This window comes from Doryrhamphus excisus, linkage group LG6, assembly GCF_037039965.1.
Source record: "Doryrhamphus excisus strain RoL-2023G ecotype Guam linkage group LG6, RoL_Dexc_Guam_v1.1, whole genome shotgun sequence".
Taxonomy (NCBI): Eukaryota; Metazoa; Chordata; class Actinopteri; order Syngnathiformes; family Syngnathidae; genus Doryrhamphus; species Doryrhamphus excisus.
Window position 1 is genome coordinate 15,239,367 of NC_136362.1, and position 25,067 is coordinate 15,264,433.

General features: G+C 39.3%; 3 protein-coding genes across 4 annotated transcripts; 1 reads left to right on the forward strand and 2 right to left on the reverse strand.

Annotated features, from left to right (window-relative positions):
- Positions 1–494: 494 nt before the first annotated feature.
- cdk5 (cyclin dependent kinase 5) lies at positions 495–6,660 on the reverse strand. Its single transcript, XM_058066522.2, has 12 exons — positions 6,387–6,660; positions 5,993–6,081; positions 5,822–5,889; positions 5,690–5,750; positions 5,568–5,624; positions 4,462–4,557; positions 4,291–4,365; positions 3,621–3,717; positions 1,710–1,779; positions 1,547–1,607; positions 1,398–1,478; positions 495–1,318 (listed from the first exon to the last, which is right to left on the reverse strand). The coding sequence occupies exons 1-12, from the start codon at positions 6,421–6,423 to the stop codon at positions 1,232–1,234; spliced, it is 879 nt and encodes a 292-aa protein (XP_057922505.1). The 5' UTR covers positions 6,424–6,660; the 3' UTR covers positions 495–1,231.
- Positions 6,661–6,794: 134 nt separating this feature from the next.
- abcb8 (ATP-binding cassette, sub-family B (MDR/TAP), member 8) lies at positions 6,795–12,394 on the reverse strand. Its single transcript, XM_058066519.2, has 16 exons — positions 12,204–12,394; positions 11,369–11,690; positions 11,140–11,295; positions 10,967–11,061; positions 10,807–10,912; positions 9,249–9,410; positions 9,072–9,157; positions 8,901–8,998; positions 8,714–8,819; positions 8,606–8,639; positions 8,339–8,475; positions 8,163–8,257; positions 7,949–8,082; positions 7,570–7,717; positions 7,162–7,412; positions 6,795–7,062 (listed from the first exon to the last, which is right to left on the reverse strand). Exons 1-16 carry the CDS (start codon positions 12,299–12,301, stop codon positions 6,976–6,978), a joined length of 2,115 nt encoding a protein of 704 aa, XP_057922502.2. The 5' UTR covers positions 12,302–12,394; the 3' UTR covers positions 6,795–6,975.
- Positions 12,395–12,567: 173 nt separating this feature from the next.
- Positions 12,568–23,717, forward strand: atg9b (autophagy related 9B). 2 transcript variants are annotated; one of them, XM_058066517.2, is made up of 14 exons: positions 12,568–13,192; positions 13,267–13,310; positions 13,497–13,561; positions 14,425–14,595; positions 15,665–15,806; positions 15,988–16,736; positions 16,863–17,016; positions 17,423–17,602; positions 17,680–17,925; positions 17,996–18,237; positions 18,309–18,402; positions 19,174–19,261; positions 19,649–19,812; positions 21,644–23,717. In XM_058066517.2, exons 1-13 carry the CDS (start codon positions 13,084–13,086, stop codon positions 19,792–19,794), a joined length of 2,430 nt encoding a protein of 809 aa, XP_057922500.2. In that variant the 5' UTR covers positions 12,568–13,083; the 3' UTR covers positions 19,795–19,812; positions 21,644–23,717. The 2 variants fall into 2 exon arrangements, with proteins under 2 accessions (XP_057922500.2, XP_057922501.2); XM_058066518.2 differs by having other exon boundaries at positions 21,668–23,717.
- The last annotated feature ends 1,350 nt before the right edge of the window (positions 23,718–25,067 follow it).

Sequence of the window (25,067 nt, forward strand, 5' to 3'; positions counted from 1 at the left end):
ACACCCAGATAGTCACCTTTACATAAATATTGTAGATATACCGTAATCAGAGACATATTAAAAGACATATTAGACATAACACATGACTCAATTTTGTCGCCTTTTATCTGTTTGCTTGTGTTCAAAATAAATTTAAATGTTTCGCTTAGATTCAGATTACATTTTCAGGATTTGTCAGAAATGGGATATGGAAGAACTGATGATCCGGATCACTGTCTGAATCCAGGAATTTATTTTGAAGGATTCTTTAATATTGCAAGATAGGACCATTTTCAGCACTTACTCTGCGTAGAACTTCACAAAAAATGGTCAGAGCACTTGGAAAAAATAATAAAAAATACAGGACAAGTTTTGAACATGTTCTATAAAATATCAAAGACTGGTCCAAAATATATAAGATTACCATTTTGGTGTGCATCACAATATACGGGGAACTATTGGCTTGGCGGAAGCCTGCGCTCTGCAAGTGCTCCTCTAGTTATTATTGTGCAACTGTATACTAATCTATGCAGTAATATGTATTATAATCAGCACTGTCATATTTTAATTATTTATTTTTAAATCAAAATTGCATTATTTATTATAAAAATGCAACAGGCAATCAAACAATATACAATAACATGTGTATTATAATATATATTGTAATATAATTAAGATATATATTACTATAATTATGTGGGTAAAATTACACAAAACACCTTTCTGCAAATGTGGGCCTGACGACCCTGATCCCTAATAGATGCCTGTTACTCTCTGAAGGTGAATAAATGAACGCCATTGACCACTATGAGGAAATACAGTAAAAATACGAATTAGACAATGCTGTAATCCTTCTATTACTATTTTTGTTTTATTTCCTTCATGAGTCATTTCCTTCTGTGTTTTGCTGTTTTTTCTGCCTTTTTCCTAATGAGCATGACTTTTTGGGTTTCAAGGAACAATGATAAATTCTGCCAAGCACCAAACAAGTGTGACCAGGAAAAAGAATCTGAGCAAATCCGTTGATGCACCAGGGAGCTGCCTAAAATGTTATTTCAGTTGCAAAGTTTTACTATCCGTTTGTAAAAAAGCTCATATTTACCGTGTAGTGGAAAAGCAGCTTTGAAATCAATATGAAGCGGAGCGAGGTGTTTTCTTGAGCGGAGGGGTTTGGCTTACTTCTAATGACCTGCTACCATGACGGGAGGACTGATTGTGGCAGCCAAGATTGAGTGGTAGGGCTGGTAAGGATTTAGGGTGGGCAGAAGTCTGCAAAGTAAGGGTGCTGCAAGGCTTCTTCTGCAGAGATCCTCTGGACTGGGTTACATTTCAAAAGGTTCTGAGTGGGTGCAAAACAAAGATGTTTAATATGTAGGTTCCTCTCAAGTTAATAAGAAGGGCATTAAAGGTGATCATACCTGCAGTAAATCTCGACCTGTGCTACTTAGCTTGGGCACCACGTTGACCAGTGAGGTGGTGGCTGGATACAATGGATATGGCTGCAGAGACAGCAAGTAAGTATTCAACAAAGTGTGCACACCACTACACAATAATATTATAGCTTTACCTTGTAATCTGGGAGCTTGGTCATTGTTTGCCACTGTTCTTCTGTCGGCGTTCCCAACAACGTGCCAGGTAGTTATGGAAAGACATATCACAAGCTAGCCAAGCCATCAATCATTCACTGATCAAATGTAAAGCAATCCAACACACACACAAAAGAAGGATATCTGAAGATTCTTTTCAACTGGTCGTCCACGTCATTACCCGGAAATAAAGGCCTTCCAGCATTTGCCAGCTCTGAGTAGAAATAAAGCACAATATTTGACCACAACCTTGTTTTCTGTATCAGAGTATGATATAGCAGTGGCCACATACAGAAAAATTAAAGAATGTGGTTGGGGGGGGTCACTTTTATAGATTATGTGAATTAAATATGTTAATATTTATTTGTGGTGGCCACAAACAGATCACTCTGGCTTGCCAGAGAATACGATGATGGAGCTGGAGGGATCAGTGTTTCCAACAGTGATTTTCTCGCTACATTTACTAAGTAATCAGACCCCTCTCAATACTCTTATTCAAAAAAGTGACTACCAAGAAATCTAGTAAGGACGTGAAAGCACGTACCGCCCTTCTCAATGAGCGAGTCCAGCTTTGGCCCCTTTCCCTGTCTAACATTGATAAGCAATTCAAAATTCATGCTTTTCATGTTTTTTTACTAAATTATTTTGCTAATTCGTCTTAGCCAATTATGCAAATTTGACAATTGTGTCATCCTCACGCCAAAAATACAGTATATATTATCTGTAGCGGCAACTAACCTTCCTTTGTCACTCCCTCTCGCAGGGCATAAGTCTCTGACTCATGCTTTCAGTAGATCTGCTGCTCATAGTCCAATAACAAAACAAAAAAAAAACAACAAAAACACAAAACAAAAAATTTCGCACATGCGAAAATAGTAAAAAGTGAGATGATTTTTTTTTTTCACCTTCGGTTCTGTTGATGCACAAGCATAACCAAAAATGCAAAACAACAAGGATTTGGCACTTCCACGTCAATACAAAACATTATCACGTATGTTAACATGGTCAGATAAAAGTTGTTGCTTGACCTTCCAAAACAAAAAAAACCCAATCTGAAGTAGCACAACTAATGGACCACAGATTAATCAAGATTCACAAAATACCTTAGTTTACAGCAAAATATCAATAAGCAAAAAATCTATAAAGTATTCAGTAATGCAAACTATTAGTAATTAATAAAAGTATTTACAATAAAAAAGACTTATTCAAACAATTGGAGTACCTCAATTACAAAACATATTTGATTTTTTTTTCTGCTTTGAGGAATCTCTTATGTCACAAACGCATGTGCGTCACCCATGCAGAGGGGAAGGAGGAAGCGGGTGTTTGACGACGTGGGAAGATTGAAAAGGCTAGAGAAAGCTACAAGGTAATGAAAGAGAAGGAAAACTGTTTTGTTTTCCTTCACAGAAAATGTGCCGAAGCAAGGAGTTTGTGTATCCTTTGTGTCCGCGGTTGTATCGCCATACTGCAACAACGAAATCCCAGCGTGGAACACCTGCTCATTGAGGCTGACGACAGATAAAACTATGCGGTGAGATGCACACACCTTTCACAAATGCCACCCCTTGTATTTGAACCTGCTACCTTGTGTGGAAAAGTGACTTGTTCGATTGCACCAATAGTGCTATGAACTCCATAGCGAAAAAGTGATTTTTCCCATTTAATTTATTATTGTGTGACGAAGTGACTAGTGGTATTAAGTTTGTCTTAAGTTTTTGTTCTATTACCTTGATTTCGGCTGTTATTTCTTTTAAATAATTGGCTCCGTTTATTGTGTCTTTCATGGTTGCTAACACCTGAACTGAACTAATGAATAAACTTTGACCAACGAGGCTCAAGGAACAGAGAAATAAAACGCTTGATTATCTATAAAATTAAACCAATTGGCCAATCGCTCATTATTTATTGTCGCTTATTATTTTTTTTCATGTGAATTTATTCTTGCTCTTTCGCCAAGGAAAATTGTTTTTTTCCCGATTATTTGATTAATCAGCACAATTTTCAGTAGATTACTGAAATATTCCACAGCTGCAGCCCTAATGAGAAGCATACCTGCAAATATGCAGCCGGCAGACCACATGTCAATAGAGGTAGAATAGAGTTTTGCACCAAACAGCACATCAGGGGGTCGGTACCACAATGTCACCACCTGCATTGATCACACAAAAAATAAATATTTTTAATTTCATGGTTTTTTGTGAACATCTAAACTAGATTTCAATGATTTCTTATGTACTCAGCAGCATGGCAGCATGGCCACTAGCATCAAATGCTGTTCATTACAAGCGCCTGCAGTCACCTGGAGAGGCTTTGACATTTCGCTGAGCGCAAGGGCGCTCATGTGCAAAGACAGAAAATAAAAGCTTCCATTTCCACAGCCAGTGAAAAGAGGTGGAAAATGTTGTGTATTGTACCTCCATTCAAGGATGGGCATTTATTTTTTCCATACAGAGAAAACATGTGATAGCATTAGAACTAGGGCTAAATGTTTGTATTTGCCCTTGTACAAAAGGTGCATTTCTGGTTTATTAATTAACCAGAGTGAATTATTTTTCTTCAAACTCAACAAATGTTCAATTTGTTCAAACATATTTGCCATTTGACTTCAGGTCATCTAACCACAAGAACATCACCGTCAAGTAATGTATTGATTCCAAAGGGTAAAGCCTTTTCAACTTAAGGGAGTTACTGACTGACATGTCAGTGCTGCACATTAACTTACCTCAGCGGAGTAACACCTGACAGGAATGCCAAAAGCCCGCGCTAACCCAAAGTCAGCCAGCTTCAATTCCCCGTTCTATAAACACAGTATAGACGATTAAACAAGTTTTATTGTGTGTCATACAGTATTGAATTTTTTGATTAGTTTTCCAGGTCCAGTTCCACCACTCACTCTGTTGATGAGAAGATTCTGTGGCTTCAGATCTCTGTGAAGAACATTACGACTGTGACAGAAAGCGAGTCCTTTCAACAGCTGGAACATGAAAGACTGCAAACCGTGGACAAAAGGCATTTACTTTACTAAGTTACTTTTATTGACGTTCTAACAGCATTATGTGCCCATGAGACAGAAACATTAGAACAATCTATGATCTCTCTCTTCACTTTTGAGGAAAGAGGCGCTCAAACACTCACTTTTGAAATTACGGATTTTCTTGAAAGACCTACTTCCTCATGGAATCTTAATTTGTGGATATTCACTTATCGTGGTTGGGTCTGGAACCAATTAACCGCGTGATAAACAAGGGACACTTTTTCTGGCATGCACTCATACTGGAGTTAAAATAATTTTTTCATTCTTATTATATTTTATATGTGTACTGTACATTTTCATTTTGCGGATGCTTTCTTTGATTTTTAAATGTGCTTAAAAACATTTTAGGCATGTTTAAATGCATGTTAAGAGTTTGGGAGGGTTTATAAATAGTTTTGGGCATCAAGTCTCGAAAATTATTGCGAACCGGGACGAACATTCCGATTCTTCATTTCGATTCCTAGTTGTGATGCCCAGCCCACCGACCAGTAGAAATAGTTATTATTTGCAATATGATAATATCATGAGAAAGAAGGGTGCATGACCAACATGATTAAAACGCCTCCAGATTCATGGTGTAGAAACAACAGAGTGCCTTGGGTTTCCGGATGTCCACTGATGTCATAAGAATTCAGTGTACATAAAGGAGGGGAGGGATGCAGGATGCAAGTATATCCATGTGCACGGATGTATTCATGTATATCAGTGCATCTCTTTTAACAAAAGCCACAAGACCTTCTGAACACTGCACTTCCAGATTTCAAAATAAGAGCAATATCATCCTGTTTACTTGTGATAACACAATAAGGGTGTCATGAAAAATAGTGATTCTGCTCCCAGGTTAACGCAACACTCACAAACACAAAAACAACTGGATTCTTTTTGTGTGTCTTTTGTGAGAGTGTGAAATAAAAAAAATTAAAGGGAAGTTGAGACATTTGGGAGCTTTCAGTATTAGCACTCACCTTGACTGTTTCAGGGTCTAAATCACCATTGCAGCTGTCAAAGTATTTCTTCAAATCCTGTCGATTGAAAAGGTAAAGATTAGTATCTAGAAGTGATGCAGAAAGTGATAAGATGGCCTCACCTGGTCACAATATTCAAACACCAACGTTAACTTCTTGTCACTGTGCAATACGTCGTGTAGTCTGTGGAGTGTAAAACCAAATATTTTAGTGATGATTCACTCTGAAAATATTAATAATTCTAAACAACTAACCGGACAATGTTTTTATGTTTGAGTTCCTTGAGAAGACATATTTCTCTGAGAGCTGAGCTTGGCACGCCCTGCGTGGGGGAGGGGGATAATTCTCAGCATCGCAATGCTAACTTACCAACCAGCAAACAATGACAGAGATGTTTGAATTTAACACACACACACAGTACATACCTCGTCGTCGTCGTCCAAACGGACTCTTTTCAGAGCCACAATTTCGTGGGTTTCTCTATTTTTAGCCTTGAAAACGGTCCCGTATGTACCTGCGGAATTGTTAGAGGATATTTAGCAGATACTGAATGGCACAGCTGAGCAAAGCTGCTGCTAGCATGTTAGCTAACAAAATAATTTCTCTGAAGAGGCCAACTTCACATCTAGATACTATTTACTGCCACATGCACATTAGTTACTTATCTTTATATGGTAAAATATGCCATTGCTGTATGTAACACTCACGTACATAAAGTTATCCATCTGACGTAAAACGAAAGCTAACGTCAGCTGCAGCACAGCTACACCGATGCTGCAAATGACTAAACCATGCTAGCTAATATTCACTATAACTTACCTTCTCCGATTTTTTCGAGTTTTTCATATTTCTGCATGTTTAGCCTGCTAAACCTGCTGAGGGGTAGCCAACGGAACACCCAAAGTCCAAGCCCCGAATTGTGCAAAGGTGGTTTATGTTATGATGTTAGCAGTTAGCTTGACGCTAGTAAACACTTGCAGAGCTGCTGGGGTCTGTATTGCTAAGCTTGTACGCCCTCTACAGGCTACAACATGTATTGCATTCATTTTATTGTATACTGTACAGGTACATCCATCCATCTTCTCTCTCGCTTATCCTCATTAGGGTCCCGGGGGTATGCTGGAGCCTATCCCAGCTGACTTCAGGCGAGAGGCGGGGTACACACTGGACTGGTCATGTACAGGTACATATATTAGGTATTTTACGCGTAAAAATAAGGCAGCATAATCTCATTAAAACTATGTTCTTTATTGTATCATATAATTTAGCTTTAGATAAAGGTAAACTATCTTAAAGTCATCACAGTAGTGTTTTTTGGTGTTGACAGGTTGGTCCAGTTTGTCCAGTTAAATTAAAACAAATGTACTAATGTACAAATAAGCTCTACAGTAAATATCTTTTGCAGGGTTCATTTCTGGCTCTCCGCAGCTCTTTGTCTTCGGATAAGATCTGAATAAAATCCGCCTTTGCCCAGTAGCTCCACATGTGTTCCAGCCTAGAATAGCAAAGTAAAAAAAAATACAGTCAGACACCAAAATCACCTACATAAACTACTCAATACAATGGGATGGAATGCATTGTTACGCCAACTCACTTCTACAATGCGTCCATTGCTCATGACACAGATGAGGTCCGCCCCCTGGATGGTGCTCAGTCGGTGGGCGATGATGAGCACAGTGCGCCCCCTGGTGGCCCGGTCCAGGGCTTCTTGCACCACACGCTCTGACTCTGCATCCAAGGCGCTGGTGGCTTCATCCAGCACCAGGATGCTCGGGTTCTTGATGAGTGCCCGAGCGATGGCGACACGCTGTTTCTGGCCACCTGATAACGTTACGCCTCGCTCGCCTAAATGTAAACACATGGATCATTGTCAGTATTGTATCTCCAGGAAGATAAGCACTTATGGTAGTGAAACGTGAATGGCGCTGCTTTTGGTACCTAAAGGGTGTCCCTATTCATAAGTACACAAAAATTAAACAGGAGTCTAATTAAGATCACTTACCAAGGACAGTGTTGTAACCTTCTGGGAAACTAGTAATGAATCGATGAGCGTTGGCTTGCTTGGCAGCCTCAATGACCTCAGCGTCGGTGGCCTCAGGCTTCCCAAAGCGGATGTTCTCCATGATGGACGCTCCGAATAACACCGGCTCCTTCAGATTAGAACAAAAATACAGTTCAAATACATAATGCTGTAATTATTATTTTATGTTTTTAGCAGTGCATTTTTATGTTTTTGGACTGCTCTGTGCAACACACTCCAGCATGTTCTTTCTGTCACAGGATTTATGTAAGTAGACAATAAACTTGACATTTAGTCAGGGTATTTACTACAACGGAGGCCACTATTTGAGGGAGTACATTTGTAAATAGATTTTTTTTACTTGATTGATGAATCCAATAACTTGACCCCTGAGCCAGCAAAGGTCAAGAGTTCGAATGTCGAGTCCGTCCAACATGACTACGCCGCTGGTTGGATCATAGAAACGCTCCAATAAGGATGCTACTGTGGACTTTCCTAAATGAAGTAAAAAAACAAACAAACACCACATTATGGACCCGTTCTTGTATAGTTTACATGGTCTATATAAAAGTTACCTCCTCCAGATTCACCAACAATGGCAATAGTTTTGCACGGTGGCAGTGTTAAGTTGAACTTCTCCAAGACTTGATGGCCAGGTCTTGTCGGATAACTAAAAATACATAACAATATTCATTAAAACATAAAATAATGAATGTTTCTGTTCACTAAATGTCTAAATTAAGTTTCTGACCTGAATGAAATGTTGAGAAAATCCACTCTTCCCGTCAGAGAATGATACGGGATGCGTCCTCCCCCAGAAAGAGGAATAGAAGGCTTCAAAGCCAAATATTCAAAAACACGAGCCCCAGCACTTATTCCTCTCACCATCTGGAAAGAATGTTTTGGAACTAACGAGTGTGAATCAAAACAGATAAATGACACTCCATCTATCTTCTATGCCACTTATCTTCACCAGGGTCAGGGGGGTATGCTGCAATCCGATAGCATTTATACTCACTTGTCCAAATAGGATAGAGATACTGGCTAAAGACCTAGCAATAAAACAAAAGGTTTTAAATCAACATACAGTTGTGCAGGGTAAATTGATGAGATTGAGCGTTTTTACCTCTGTACTGTCTGTGATGCAACCAAGAAAGACATGAGGTCTCCAGGTGACATTTCATTGCTGGAAATTAAAGTACCTCCTGCAAAAATAGTTCCAAGAACAATGCCTGTATAGACACATAAAAAACAGTCAACATACTACAGGTATAAGTGTATACTTTATGGGTTACAATGAAAATAAAACTCACAATTCAGAGCAATGTTTGAGAGTCCCTGGAAAACTGCTATCCCAGTCCCGAGATTTTCGTTCATTTCACAAGATTTGTCAACTTCATAAGCGTACAACCTGGTGAAAATGAAAGTATGTTATCTTTCAATACCGTACAATGAACTGCAACCTCCCAACTATCTGATCTCACTGGAGCTCCCTTTCCTCCATGGCAAAGGCTTTCACTGTCCGTACATTTCCCAGAGCCTCATCCGCCACTCCTGTTGCTTTGGCAACCTTTCAAAAAAAAAAAGCACAAAATGCTCCTGGTTTTACTGATGTGGATCAGAGAAAGTTGTATTGTGTGGAAAAACAAGCCCAGTCTCACCTGTTCTTGGGCCAAACGGGAAAGTCTGCGGAGGAAGGAGCCGATAAGAGCACCCACCCCCACTAAACAGGGAAGGACCACTACCGTCAAGCCTGTGAGTTTTGGGGAGATAATATAAAGGGAGACAAAGCATCCCACTGTCTGTGTGATGCTCCGCAATCCCTAAAAACATCACGATAAAATACCGGAATTAGACGTTAAGTACATAATCTGCTTCATGGATTTGACATATTTCCTCAAACAGTGGTGTTTGTGCAAATGTGTCGTCATTGTACGATAAATGGCTCAAATAGCAACTTAATATTTGTTTATTTTATAGAAACTCAAAAGATACTTTATATAAATTTACATAAAATTACAAAATTGGGTAAGTCTAACTTTCAGTTTGAAGCAGTTTCAAAAAGGTGGGTTTTGACAAGGGCTTTGAAAGATTTGAGGTCTGCACAGTCACAGATGAAAATGGGGAGAGCATTCCAGAGGGTAGGAGCAGCAATAGAAAAGACTATCTCCCGAAGTCTGGAGGTTGGTTCTCTGTGGCAGGGACAGGAGGTTAGCATCAGAGGAGTGGAGCGTACGAGAAGAAATGTGGCGAAGCAAGTTGGTGAGGTAACGGGGAGTCTGATTGTGAAGGGCTTCGTAGGTGAAAAGGAGGGTTTTGAAGTGAACGTTCTGAGGGACAGGGAACCAGTGGAGCATCTGGAGGAGAGGGGTAATGTGGTCACAGGAGCTGGTGTAAGTGAGAAGGTGAGCATCAGAAACTGTATGTATTGAAATTTGAGAATTTTGCGAGATGAACCATGGAGAATGTTGTTAAAGTGGTCAGATCTGGAGATGATGAGTGCATGGATAGGTGCTTCAGCAGAGGAGGGAAGCGATGGTTGTAAAAAAGTAACTTTTGTAATGTGGTTGACGTGGTGTTCAAAGGCGAGGTTATTGTCAACAAAACACCAAGGTTGCGGATGTAAGTGGAGGCGGACAGAGTACAGTTATCGAAAGTAAGAGTAACATTCAGAGCATGATAAAATACTGATAAATTGTTGTCTGTTTTTAATGCATGATCTTAACTAGGAGATGGCGGAGCCAGTAATGTTAAGGTAAAATTCCAAATGGGAGAGAAGAATGGAATGGCTGATGGTGTCAAATGCAGAACAAAGAGTTGATGTCAATGATGAGTGGGGAAATGACTGGGAGGCAGTACTTAATAGGTATAGGTGGGATGGGGTCCAGGGCACGGTATTTAATGTCCATAAAGAGTTTAGATAGCCATATTGGGGACAACGGAGAGAACTTTGACAGGGGCTTAGTAATGTAGTGGGAGCAGATCGGTGAAGTAAGAGAGATTGAAGAGGAGGTCAGGTTGGAGTAGATAATGGGGTGAATGTAATTGTTTTTACTATGATATCGGATACTGCAATGTAGAGCAGATGCGGCACCTGTAAAGCTGATGTTTAGCCGTTTCAAAACTGTGCAACACTACATTAGATAAAAAAGTGCTTGCTACTTTCTGCAGTTCAGTATATAAACAGCCACTATATGAGGAAAGAGGTTATTTTTGTACCTGAGATATGACCAATTTAAAGGATGACTTAAACTCCTGAATGTCAGTGGTCAAACGATTCACAAGTTGTCCAGTTTTGGTCGCATCAAAGAAAGCCACGTCTTGCCTAAAGACAAAATGAATTAGCAATCGGACCCTCTCAAGTGTCTAGACAGAATACCTCAGCAAGGAAGCAAAAAGGGTTTTTCTCATGTCCGCCGCAACTCTTTCCCCCACCCTTGATAGCAGGATGATGTACCCGCTTGTCATCAAACCCTGCACAATGCACAATAATACATTATCAGTTTCTAATGTACCATAATGTACCATGTGTTTTGAACATTTGTGACTTACTTGGATTCCGTACAGTCCAAGCAATTTCAAAGCAGGGCCCCGTATCTCACGGACATAATTTCCAGTGTGCTCCCTCAGGTAGCGCGCCACAACATTCACCAAATCTCCCAGCATCAAGGGGATTTGAATGTTTAAAATTGCTGCTCCAAATGCAAGCTAAAAAAGAAAAAACGTCCATTCAGGCGTCATGAATGATACATCTGTGTTGTGTTCAAATTAAGTTCCTTACCAATACAGCACACATGAGCGCAAACAGCTGAGGCTTCACAAATTCCCACAGGATGTGCCATTTGAACTCTGGACTTTTGGTCACAGTCTCCAATGGGATGTTGTTATTTACATCTGCCTCGCAGTAAGCCACATGGCAAAACAGTCGCCCGGGTACCATAAGCAATGCCGGTGCGAGGAGGATTTTCATGGTTACCCCATTAGACTGATATCGGGTGGTAGACTGTCGCACGGCTCTCTGAGTGAGGCTCCACAAGCGACTGATGGCATTCTCGTGTTGCCGTGAACCGGCGAATCCATTGGGTTTTGAGAAGGAATAAAATCTGGACACAAAATTATTATTACAATAAGTACTTGCTGTACAAGTATTAAGTATTACAAGTATTTCGTTACAAAAGTCTATATTTTCAAATATTTTAGGTTGCAGCATCTTTAAAGAAGGCAGTATGTGCAGTATTATATTACAGCAATCTCACTTGATAAAGTGAGATTATCATATTTTAAACTGTGAAGTTATACACAAGAGTAGCTCCTCCTTAATAAGAAAACAATATTGAAAATACTTTCAATAAAATATCTGTAATGGTCTGATATTGTGTGAGTTACTTTTAGGTTCAATATCAAAAGAGTGCTGCTATAGTGATTCTATAGAGACATACCTCTTATTTTATTTAAAAATAATACATTTGCATCATGCTATTCTTTTCAAGTCTAAATTAACTCGACTAATGTGTTTTTGTCAATAGACGCAGCATTAGTGGGCCAGCAGCAAGCTGCAGTTAAACTTATTAGCTTAGAGTCATTAGCTCAACATTCTAGTGGGTCACATTACCTACCGTGAATATTTCCATAAACTTGCCGTTTTATTGGATTGCAGATGAAATGACAACGACCGCACTTGTGCGCCAACGTTTAGTTTACAGCAATAAAACATGTTTAGGGCGTTTTGTCATGAAAACATAAAGTAATAGTTAGTAATCCACAGACTACTAGTGCGCCGCCATATTGGAATAACCCAGAATGCAATTCGGATAGCAAACGGGATTATAATTTTTCATGTTTTAATTTTCTAACAGCAAATTAGCTATACACACAATATTAATACATAGCGCTGTGTTATTTAAATTGGCATTTTCCCCGTAAAACAACATGACAAAGGAAAAGCTCATAAAACTACAACAGTGTACCGGAAGTAGTCATGGCTAAACCTGTAGTGACGTTTGTTTGTGTAAGGCAAAAACAATGAGCACACAAACACACCGTTCACTGTTATTGTATTGTCAGGAGCGCCGACGTGAAGACTGACCAGCTGAAGTCGACTGTACGGCAACAGAATTTTGTTCTAGTTGAAATAAGGGAAATGAGCGCGAAGGAACTGAACACCGCGAATTGACGCAGCGAGTGTGGGGATAGAAAACAAACCTTGTCACCCTGTGTGACCACACTTGATGGCTGAATCACCCCCACAGCAGTCTACCTATTTTAATTTCACACGCGTTTAACTGTCGCTATTTACCAGAATTTCTCCGTGGTTACATTTAAGAATTACGTCACAATCTAGTGAGCGAGCTTGCTAATTTAGCTTTAGCCACAAGTTACACTGTGGCTAGCTTACATGATGTAGCCAAGGTTGAAGGGTCTTCGTTCGCTTAGATGGTGATTTACTACAAATCAAGCGGTCCCTCAGTACTAAGTCAGCGGAGAATGTGAAGCACAATGGCAAACTTGGAAGCTTACAGGGAGTACCAAAGGATTGAGGACCTGGAGGAGGACTCTCCACCCGGGGAGGAGGACTTGCTGCTACACGTGCCCGAAGGCCTGAAAGGTAAACATTGTTATGACGAAGATGTTACATGTTAGTTTTACATGTTTCAAAATTGTTTTTTTAATCTTTTGCAGATTCATGGCACCACATCAAGAACTTGGATAACTTCTTCACAAGGATATTCTTTGTTTATGTTGCCACATCTTGAGTGTTGTTTACATGATTAGAGCGTGTGTGACTTACTGGGAATAAGTCATGCATTACCTTGTGCTGCTTGTGACCCAGTGATAACTCATGCTTTTACATTACACTACTTATTTTTGACCTTCCTTTTGACATTATTTCCCTTAACTTGTGTCTTCACATCTACCATTTCCATCAAAAGAATGGATTCGCCTGCATGATGCTGTCGGAGTTCTTTGAGCTTGTGTAAGTATAAAAATTTGAATTTATAAAATTGGGAACATTTTATAAAAGTTCCACCAGTAGCTGTCGAGTAAGTGTAAAAAGAAGTGAACCGCTGTAATATTGATCAATTATTAAGTATTAATATGACATGTATATATATGTACTTTCAAGGCACATATTACTGGAATAGTCAGTCCTTTTGCTTCTGTTGTACCTAAGAAATTACCAATCAAGAACATGCTTTGAATGTAAACACTGTCATGTGGAGGGTGTGCCTTGTTTACAAATTGTTGTCATGTTCAGATCAGGCTTAGCCAGGACATCTCAACACAATTCAATCTTTCTTAAATATTTGCCATTAGCTCAATTAAAAATTATGTTGGCTTTTTTCCAATCAATTTTCCATCCCGGGTCTCTGAGGGTTGGTCTCTTTTTAAGGCCTTGTGACTTGTGTTTGTGTAAAAGTGACCGCGGCTTACATTAATAGAGGGCCTTATGAACCAATTGATCCACCATGACGCATCAGTGATTCAGCATGTGTCATGCTGCATTTAATGTTGCGCATAAGATCAAATCAACAAGCTACAAGATGTTTTCATTTCAATAGTTTTCATGTAGTGTTGAAATGAGCTTGGTTTCTCACACTCCTATTCTTCAAACTCCAAGAAAAGAAATGCACAGTAAATTAATATTAATTAATATTAATATCGCATTTAAAGGTTAAACAATTTCTACCCAATTTTAGGAAACTATAATAAGTTATTCTGCAAATGCCAGAAATTCCAGCCAATACAAGAAAACATCTGTCAATCTGTCTCTACCGATACTCAATTTACTTCTGTGTGTTCTGTTTAGTGTGTTAGCATTTTCTTCTTTCTTTACAGTCAGTTTCTGTTCGTTGTCACGTTCACAACGTTCCTGGTCAACTGCGTGGAGTACGACGTCCTGTTTGCCAATCGAGCTGTCAATCATACGGGACCGGGACACAATCCCTTGGACAAGAGCAAAGTCACTATCTCTGATGCCCTCTTGCCCAGCCAGCAGTGTACTGAGAGGTAACTCTACTATGACAAAACACAGTTAATTCATTTTATGATAGGGTGCACATTGGGATACATTGTGGATGTCAATGATCCAGTTTTGTTGCGAGTGAGGCTTGTTGCTTTTATTATACCTTGTAAGTTTTCCTGTTGCGACACAAAACCGTTGATGATGCTAGGAACTTGTTTTCGTGTTCCGTGTTCAGTAAATGATCTGTGTCAGTGAGGTAAAAGTGGTCAACTGAGGCTCTAAAACGCTTTGGCTGGACCCTGTGTGAGCTGTCAGCCACATGACACTTCACTGGCATGAGCTGCAAGGAATAAGCCCCACCCAGTGTTATCATGTTTTTCCTTCCACAGTTGCTCGGCCTGTGTTTGTTTTCCACTGCTAGAGTACTAGATCTTCTGTCAGTGTTTCTGAGTAAAGGCAAATATACTTACAACTGCTTAGAAGTCTTACAGTATGTGGGATCCTGGCGTTCCACAATTTGGAACCTTGTTGTTCTTGTCCATGTGGCCTCTCTAATTACTTTATTAAAGGTAGCAGCGTCCTGAAGCCTCGGTATTTATAGATTTGGCAGGCTATCAGGACCGAATGAGTAATAAAGAAGTTGATTGGTTGTTTTTTGGGGGCATATTAATTTTTCCTCTACATAACAGCAACTGTATTGTAATTTTTAGCTGGTTTACGTCCAGATTGTTGTCATTCCAAAACTACATTTCCCTTAGGAAACTGTAAACTGAAATATTTTGTTTCAAGATCAAACATTCACCATCATAAAAACATTAATAACTTGATAAGCTCAAGTAATACTTTAACATTCTTACCTGTCATGCAATGTGGAGAGAAGACAGTAGTTAATACATAGTAAGACTAAATAAAATTCAAATCAAGTAAAGCAACTCACCCTTTTAAAATGTCTGGCAGACACATAATGGAGAGTCCCCTTTTACATAGCGATGCTGCTGCTTAGTGATGTTTTATGGGTAGTGCTGGAATCAACTTGTGTGTAATAAGAGCGTTAATAAGGATGTAATTGATACTTTTTATCGTGTTGTGTGTTATCTCTCCATCCAACCTCAGGATCCAAGGTAACAGCTGGATCATATTCCTGCTCATCATGGCAGCTGTCTTCTGGCTCTATCGCCTCATCAAGGTCTTTTGCAATGTCCTAAGCTACTGGGAGATCCGCCAGTTCTATATCAAAGCGCTGAAGATCCGAATGGTACTGGTCGAAATGTCCTTTAGATTACATACAGTATGTCAGAAGGCCAACACAACACTCACCCATTTTCTATGTAAAATTAATTTCACTCAGCTTTCTGCTACATTAGTTGAGTTGTTTTGAAGAATTTATCAGATCCATCCATGTGTGAAAGTGATTCACTGCTGTCTCATTGTCCCAGGATGAATTATGCAACTTCACATGGCAGGAAGTACAGGACCGTCTCATCAGCCTGCAGCGAGAGCAGCAAATGTGCATACACAAGAAAGAGCTCACAGAACTGGACATCTACCACCGCATTCTGCGGTTCAAGAACTACATGGTCGCCATGATCAACAAATCTCTGCTTCCCGTGCAGCTGCAGCTCCCCCTGCTGGGCAACGTGGTCTTCCTTACTCAGGGTTTGAAGTACAACTTTGAGCTCATCCTCTTCTGGGGTCCTGGTTCGCTGTTCCAGAACAAGTGGAACCTGCACCCCAAGTACAAGCGCAGTAGTAATCGCCTAGAATTGGCACAGCAGCTCAGCAGAGTCATTCTGCTGATGGGTGTGGCCAACCTGCTGCTGTGTCCTTTTATTTTGGTGTGGCAGGTCCTCTACGCCTTCTTCAGCTATACTGAAATCATTCGGCGCGAGCCCGGGAGTCTGGGTGCACGGCGATGGTCCCTCTACGGCAGATTATACTTGCGCCACTTCAATGAGCTTAACCATGAGCTGCAAGGACGCTTAGGCCGAGGCTACAAGCCCACATCTAAATACATGAACTCCTTCATGTCGCCACTGCTCACTGTGCTCGCTAAAAACATTGCCTTCTTCTCCGGCTCTGTGTTGGCTGTGCTCATCGCACTGACAGTCTATGATGAAGATGTCCTGACAGTGCAGCACATTCTGACTGCTATCACTGTGCTGGGGGTGGTCATCACAATCACCAGGTGGGTTACTACAGAAAGTCGTGTGTATCATTTGAGGGCGAGTTTGCATAAAAAAAAATAAGGAAATGATCCTCCTAATTTGCAACAACAGATGCCTTAGTGTTTTCATATTTGTCCTATAACCAGGTCCTTCATCCCAGACGAGCATATGGTGTGGTGCCCAGAGCAGCTGCTGCAATGCATGCTGGCACACATCCACTACATGCCAGACCACTGGAGGGGCAACGCTAACAAGAGCGAAACCCGTGATGAGGTGGCGCAGCTGTTCCAGTACAAAGCGGTGAGGAGGGCAGACCTTGTCTCGTCACTCTGGGAGATATCTGGTCAATAGATTAGTTGGACAATAATTCTATGTTGAAACTGCAAAATTTGATTGGAACATCTCCACATTTTGTGGAATAGGAGAGCAGATGTCAATACAGTTTCTTTCTCAATTATTTGACAGTTTGCAGCTTCCTTAGCACAGCAACCCTGCAAAGTTGACATAGTATGTTTTTAAGAAGTATTACGGAATACAATTAAACATAGGTTTTATCCCGCCTCTGTTGCGGCTCAGACACTACAGCTGAAGCCGGAAAATTGGCTGGTCAATCAACCTCTCCATTTGGTATCTAATAGCTAGAAGTTGTCCTTTAGGATACATTATGGTCATTATTTTAAACCACATTCTTCTTTGTTGGTAACAGGTGTTCATCCTAGAGGAGTTGCTGAGTCCCATTGTCACCCCCTTCATTCTCATCTTCCTGCTGAGGAACAAGGCTCTGGAGATCATTGACTTCTTCAGGAACTTCACGGTCGAGGTGGTTGGCGTGGGAGACATCTGTTCTTTTGCACAGATGGACATCAGACGCCACGGAAACCCAACTGTAAGCATGCCATGCTATAGTGCATATAGTGCTATAGAGACATCACATCATTTCTCAAAATCCTGATGATCTTACAGTGGATGTCGGAGGGCCAGACGGAGGCATCCGTGTACCAACAAGCTGAAAACGGCAAGACCGAGTTGTCTCTCATGCACTTCACCATTAAGAACCCACACTGGCAGCCACCTCTGGAGAGCTCTGTATTTATCAGTCACCTCAAGGAGAAGGTGCAACATGATGCACAAGGTGGTCCGTCCACGCAGCTTCTCCTTTCTGAGGCTCCTCTCTGTACATCACTGCACTCGAATGAGTCTGGAACAGGGGTAAGAAACCCTTCTCAGCATCACTGTATAGGCATTATTCTCTACATTCACTTTCTTTTTTTGTTGTCAGCCTGATAATCTGTTAGCAAGCGTCCTGGCGCACCCCGTCCTAACAGCGTCAGGACTACAAGGCAGAGATCATTGCTTTATTCCGCCAAGCACTGCAGCGTCAGCTGCTGCCAGCGTCTTAGCCTCTTTGTCTACGTCCCAGCTTGTACATGGCAGCCATCGTGGCCGCCTGCAGCGCCATCAAACCTCCTCTGCGCATCCAGAGAGCACCATGTACCGCAGTGATTGCACCATTTTCGACAGGTCCTAACAAGAACCCCAAAAAATAATAATAATCTGTGCTTTTAATTAACATTGTATGTGTTTTTCCCCAGTATGTCGACCAGTGACAGTCGTTTCCGGAGCAATACCCTACACTCAGAGTTTGCCTCTGCAGAGATGAGCCTTCATGCCATCTACATGCACGAGGTAATGTCCTGACCTTGACGCCACATATACTTTCATATAGACATGTAGTAATTTACACGGAAACTAAATACAATAGATGCCCACTTTTTGTAGGGGTTAATTTCCGGGACCACCAGTGAATGGCAAAATACAGTAGTAATTGATACGTCCATAAAAATGACACGGCTCACTCCCCTTGCAGCTAGAAACCCTCCTGCTAGCTTGATGTTTAACATTTGCAATAAAACCTGTAGACATTTCATTCACAACCCTCCCTTGGTCCCTTAATTTCCATTGTTGACTCGCGACTCAATCCAGATGCCTCACAGGGTCATTAAATGAATCAAATGTAGAAGTACTTGCCACTGATGATTGATAATATAAGAGGATGTATTTAGCTGTGCATATAACTATTGAAAGTATTTTATCTGCACTCAACATCCATCATTTTATCAAGTGATTTTACCCTTCTTTTCTGTAAAACACTATGAATTACCTGGTATACGAATTGTGCTCCATTGCCAGGGAAGCAAAAAGATAACCATATGTAAAAATTGTGGGATTTTTAAACAATGGTACTTATACTGGTATGCTGTACATTTTTATTTGTATTGTACCTTTTTTCTAAATTGCTGCTGGCTTACTGCTGGCATGCCTATTTCCTGAGGAAAAAGCCTAAAACTAAAATATATATTATTTGACCAAAGATCTGTGAATTTGTGAGGTTGTGAAGCTGAATTGTGATTGTGTATGGAGCCACTGTATTGCTTTGACACATCTGTTTCTTTTCAGCTCCACCAGCAGACCTGCCATCCGCAGAGAAGCTCAAGGCATTGGCAGCACAACGAAATGCCAATGACGCCACTGCAGAGCAACACTGGTAAATTTAACATCAGTTACATGTCTAATGGCGCAATATTTTGTATTTTTAAGTTAAAAAAAAAATTCCAAACCTTCTTGGTGACTTATTTTCTCAAAAGCAACTAGCAACAAATGTAGGGACTGGTAGTTGGAGACTTCATGAAAGCACTGTTGTTTGGTAGTGAAAGCACGTGTAATTCTGTGGTTGCTGCCGAGAGGTCCGCCTCACCTCATAGCAGTCACAAGCAGTCAACGCACAGTCGGCTCCCGCAGTGCATTATCTGCCTCTCCTGGAATCACCACCTTGTCAATTTTGACCACAACCATTAGGTGGTGGCACAAATGTAATTTACAGTCAAGTGAGAAATTAACGTTTGTATTAACTTGACCCTTATTTTTCCTTTAGCTTTCCCGAGCCACCTTTCCTCTACATCATCTTTAGCCACCCCTGTGCAACTTGGTGGGTGGCACGAAGAAGAGGAGGAGGATGAAGGTGAACAGGAGATTAACAGTGGTTCTACTCCAAAACAAGCAACTGGGAGGAGTCAATGAAGTGCCTTATGACATAAGGTATGCTCTGTATTTGTTATTTAATTTCACTGTGCTTTACAGAAAAGAAGGTTAAAATCACTTCTTAAAATCATTTTATAAAACGTAAAATCATTCTAATCATTCAATAAATTGAAAAATGAATTAAAATTGAAGAGGGCGGATAAAATACTTAAAATTGTCATATGCACAGTTGAATCGAAGTGTTTTAAGCCTGGGTTTGAACATTGCTGACAAGTTGATTGTCGCACATCTTCTGGAAGACTGTTCCAGATTTTGGCAGCGTAAAACTGAAACATAGCCTATCTGTGTTTAGTCCTGACATTAAGGTAGTGATGAGTTTAGTTTCTGATGCTGTGTTCAAGACACCTGAAGAGTGTGACACATCCTAGTTCAACGGGTTACACTTAATGAAAAAATAAGACCAACCACAACAGTAACCCCGGTAATTGTAAATAGGTTCATCAAAGTTTATGTAAATGGTAATAAATAATTAAAATCCCACAGTTTTTGCATGTTTATGTTGTATTTTGCAAGCGGCGACTCGTCCCACTTTTGGTCCCAAATGCTGTTACTATGACTTAATGCATAAAGGTAGGTTTTGATAGTTGTATTGAATGCTAATGTGCATATTTGTTCTGTGCCTCAATGGAATACATCACATCATTCAATTCACAGTTCCACATGTCCAAAAGGAATAGGAAAAAGCAAAGCTTATTACATTCTACCCCCCTCCCCCTATCTGTTTCACCTGTATTGCAGTGTTTTTATTCACTTCCTGTATTCCAAATGTATTTTTTTTATTATGTATAATGAAGTGTAATGTAGCATAACCATATAGTGATGAAATGGTGATGTTTCAAAGCCATAATAAATAGCAATCATAAATAGTGATAAATAATTGTAGTAATGATAATAATACTAATGATAATAATAATGTGAAAATGTCAACTGCTCCTATTGTTTCTTGAATTCGCTCATCCTAGTTCATTGTTCAAGTTCCTTACTCAATACATTCCATACTTGGATTCCACAAACTGAAATGCTATGGCTTCTTAATGTTTGCTTTTGCATATAAGTGTTTCCAAGTGTAGTTTTTCTCTGAGATCATATTTCTCCTGTTGTTCAGAAAACTATTATATGGCACCTTTGGGTAACAGGTTATTTTTAGCTTTATGCACTATTTTAGTTTTTTTTTAAATTTATAAAATCAGTGCATTAGAATATTTGTGATTATGGAATATTTTTGATGGAGTGATTTTTGATTGAGAAAGAATTTTGCGTTCTTCGATATTGAAATATTTTACCCTGTGTTGTGTTTTGTTATGAGATTTCCATATGATTTTTTTTCCATCTATTCACCAATCTATTCCATATAATTTGATGTTGCTGTCTTAGTTTTACACGATATATCATAAATAAGGTAAATCAGATCAGTAGTTCTAGTATAACCAAGAAATATTGTCCTTATTAGGCCTGTCACGATAATCGATAAATCAATTACTCACACGAAAAATAAAGAAAAATAAAGTCGGTAATTTTGCTGACCTCGATATATTGGCATGTGCATGTGCGTTCGTCAAGAAGTTTCACTTTGTGCATCTGTCTCAACACCAGGGTGCATTGGTTCTATATTAGTGGAGTGACTTATTGTGCACAAATGCATTTTGCACCATCCAACACATGTATGCCCACAAAACATTGAACCTCAAGGAAGGGCGTGTATATGCAAATTAGCTTGACACACATTGTGAACTTAAGAGTCTTTTCATGTACCTTTTTATTGGCCTTTTATCTTATAATATGAGATGCTAAACACTGTAACGCTCTTTTCTTGTTTGTTTTTTTTCAGTGTTTACATTTTACTTTTCTCCAGTGAACAATGGTGGCCTTAGAGGATCTTCATGGAGAATTATAGCACGGACCTTTAAATGCATCCTTTCGACATGCAGTGTCATGAGAGTCTCTCACAAACATGAAGTAACCACTATCATCATGTTCGTCTGCACACCTCATCTGGCAGACATCAGAGAAGCATTTTTATACACATGGTTTTGTCATTGTGTATTCATAAAACCACTGATGGAAACTGCAAAGGCTCATGCTGACCTCTGCTTGCAAGCTCTGCACATTACAGAAACAGTGCATTACTGCTTCCTGAACAGCTGTCGTTATCAAAACCGATTTGTGATGATGGAATACATCTTACACTTGAAAAGTGCACATTGTTACACCTAACCTGGCGATACAACTTCAGAGCTTGACTATAGAAGGCACACCACACTACCACAGTAGAAGAGCATGTGGTAAAAGCCCACTTGCATGTCTTTCGATGGAACATTTTGACGCTGCTGCCTGTGTTTACGTCACAGAATTGGTTCAGTATTATAGTCTTTCAAGCTTTTTAAAAAAAGGACAGAAATACAGATTTCCAATATAGGAAGAAGAGGTTTTTACATCCCTTAAAGATAATTACTTGGGGCATTTATCCAGGTTTTTTTTAGCCCTGATCCAAGAAATTATCAGGAAAATATTTTGAACACATACTTTGCTTTTTTAAATATCTTGGTTGTACATGTTTGTTTGTTTTTAGGGATGCAATTAGGGTGCAACATTTCTGGTACAATATCTGGGAACTTTTCACGGAAAGTGTGGAAATCAACTTTAGTGAGAATATTTTATTTGGAAATTTTGTCAAGTGTGTTCCATGGAACAGCTGTCGCTGTTGTGCATAAACAGCAGTCTTGTTATGTGTTGAAACAAATACAAAGTGCTGCTCCTTTCCTACCTAAGGTCTGAATAGTTGATATTTTCCCCTTAAACTGCCATTCCATTACAAGAGCGTGTAAAAAAAAAAAAAAAAGCCGCTCATGCATAATTTTATTAGCTTTATATGTATTTATTTCTTCTTGCCCTCTGATATTTAATAGATAGGTGAATGTTATTTATTTAAAATAACTTAATTATTGATTGGCAATCAATGGCAGGTGCCCACATATATGTCAACAAATAACGTGAAATCTTGTTAGAATAGTAAAACAAGCCCATACTAAATACAGACACCTATAAAATTGATAGAAGGTTGATAGAAGTAGAAACGATAGAGACTATATATTGCTTTTATTTTATTTCTATTTTCAAATCATAATCAACTGTCATTGTTAATACTTCAACAAAACATCTCGGCCTCTTTATGTATCTGTGGATGGACAAATGCTTAACAATGCTAAAATCTCAGTATTTTGCACTGATACATATAAATGTATAATAAGCACAGTTTTACTTGTATATAATATACAGCACCACTACCACCTCTACATGTTTGTATATGTACAAAGATATATCACCTTTTGTATCATCAGGTGAGGTTGTCTCACATGCTCTTTGTGGTCACCATCTTACTAGTTCAAGAAACACTGGAGCTCGTTGTGTGTTTTATACAGACAGTTGCACCTCACTGCTTGTGTTCACTTTTATTTGAAGCAGTGCCTTAGTGTTAATGACTCGTATAGGATTTATTTACGGTAAAAAAATATGCCATACTCATGTCACTGTGTGTGTATACAACAGTCAAATACAACAGTCAAAATGGCTGTTGCAAAAAATGCATTTATTATGCATATTATTATTTATGCAGTTTGACTTTGCACTGATTTCCATCATTATCAATGTATAACTTTATGGCCACCACACACACACACACACAGTGGCTGGGACAAGGTGCTATGTTTTCATGCTGAAATACTACAATAGGTTTTACAACTTCTAAATACTAAACACTAGTGGACAAATGCAACCTTTTGGCACAAAAACACGTTTTCTGTGTCGTGAGATTCATTTTATGTGTTTAATCATTTTCTGTGTGGGTGCGTGTGTTATGGATTATGGAATGTTTATTTGAAATAAAACATACTTTGGCGATTGCATGTGTGAGTTTGACACTGAAGTCATTTAATTACTAATATTATTGCCAGGTTATGTTCTTAAATGTCATTTTTTTGCCCTTTTAATAACAAGTTAAAATCATGTAATTACTTTTCCCTTGGTACTTGATAACCCATGGTCTATCGTACAACTCTGTATCTGTTATCATTGGTTATTATTAAAGTAAAAAATAGATTAAACCCACATGTAATATCAATAATATATATATTATTAAATTGTTTCATATTTGTGTCCTATTGATGAATTTTTAGCATGTATTATTTTTTTTACTTTTATGACCATTCTAATAGTACATTTTTACTATTATTAGAATTAATACAGTTATCTCGAAATAAATGTAACATAAGACTGGCCCTGTCTTGTTTTTTGTGAGGATTTTTACTGTTTGGTGATTTGATTTCTTATGTTATTGTCATCCACCACCTGCAAGTCCACATCTAAATGGCTGAAGAAAAACAAAATTAAGACTTTGGGAGTAGCCAAGACAAGGTCCTGACCTGAATCCAATTGAGATACTGTGGCATGACCTTAAAAAGGCGGTTCATGCTGGAAAACCCTCCAATTTGGCTGAATTACAACAATTCTGCAAAGTCGAGTGGGCCAGAATTCTTATCTTATTGCCATTAGATTTTGACTTTTACTTTATTTTACTTATTTTAACTTTGTTTTGTTTGTTGTACATGTTTCTTCCTCATCATACTTGATGCTTAAAAATGTGATGTTTAAATTATCTGTAAATCCTTTCTAACTCTAATTATACCACTGTCATCAACTGTGCTTTTAGGCAAGAGAGGGTGCATGTCCACCATCTACTGTTCATTCTGTGCAATGTCACATTTTGACACCATTCATACCTTTGGGTCTTTTGCACTCCCAGAAAAACACACAAAAAATCTGAATTTTAAAACTATGTGATGTGTTTATGTATCAAAGTGTAGCACTGTTGTTAGGATAGTATTAGGATAACATTTTACACCACTGACTTGGAAGAAGCACAGCAAAAACACAGTAGCTGGGCAGAGTGAAGTACAAGCAAGCTGCAATGGTGTATTTGTATCTGCTAAACTTTCTGGAAGGGGGGTGGCGATATGTTATGTCAGGTTCCAGACGACCTGCTGCTGTCAGTCACTTTTGGTGGAGGGGGAAGCTCACCGAGGATTAATATACAGCACAGCAAAAAGCAATGCAAAAATGTGGCCTATCCAGAAACAGTCATACTTTGTGATTGCCAATCTATTTTGTCATAGGGACAATGTCATCGCAAATTGTAGTCATGCGGTTATGGGCACATTGAGCACTTTCATCCAGAGGTGGATGAAAGGGGATCAATA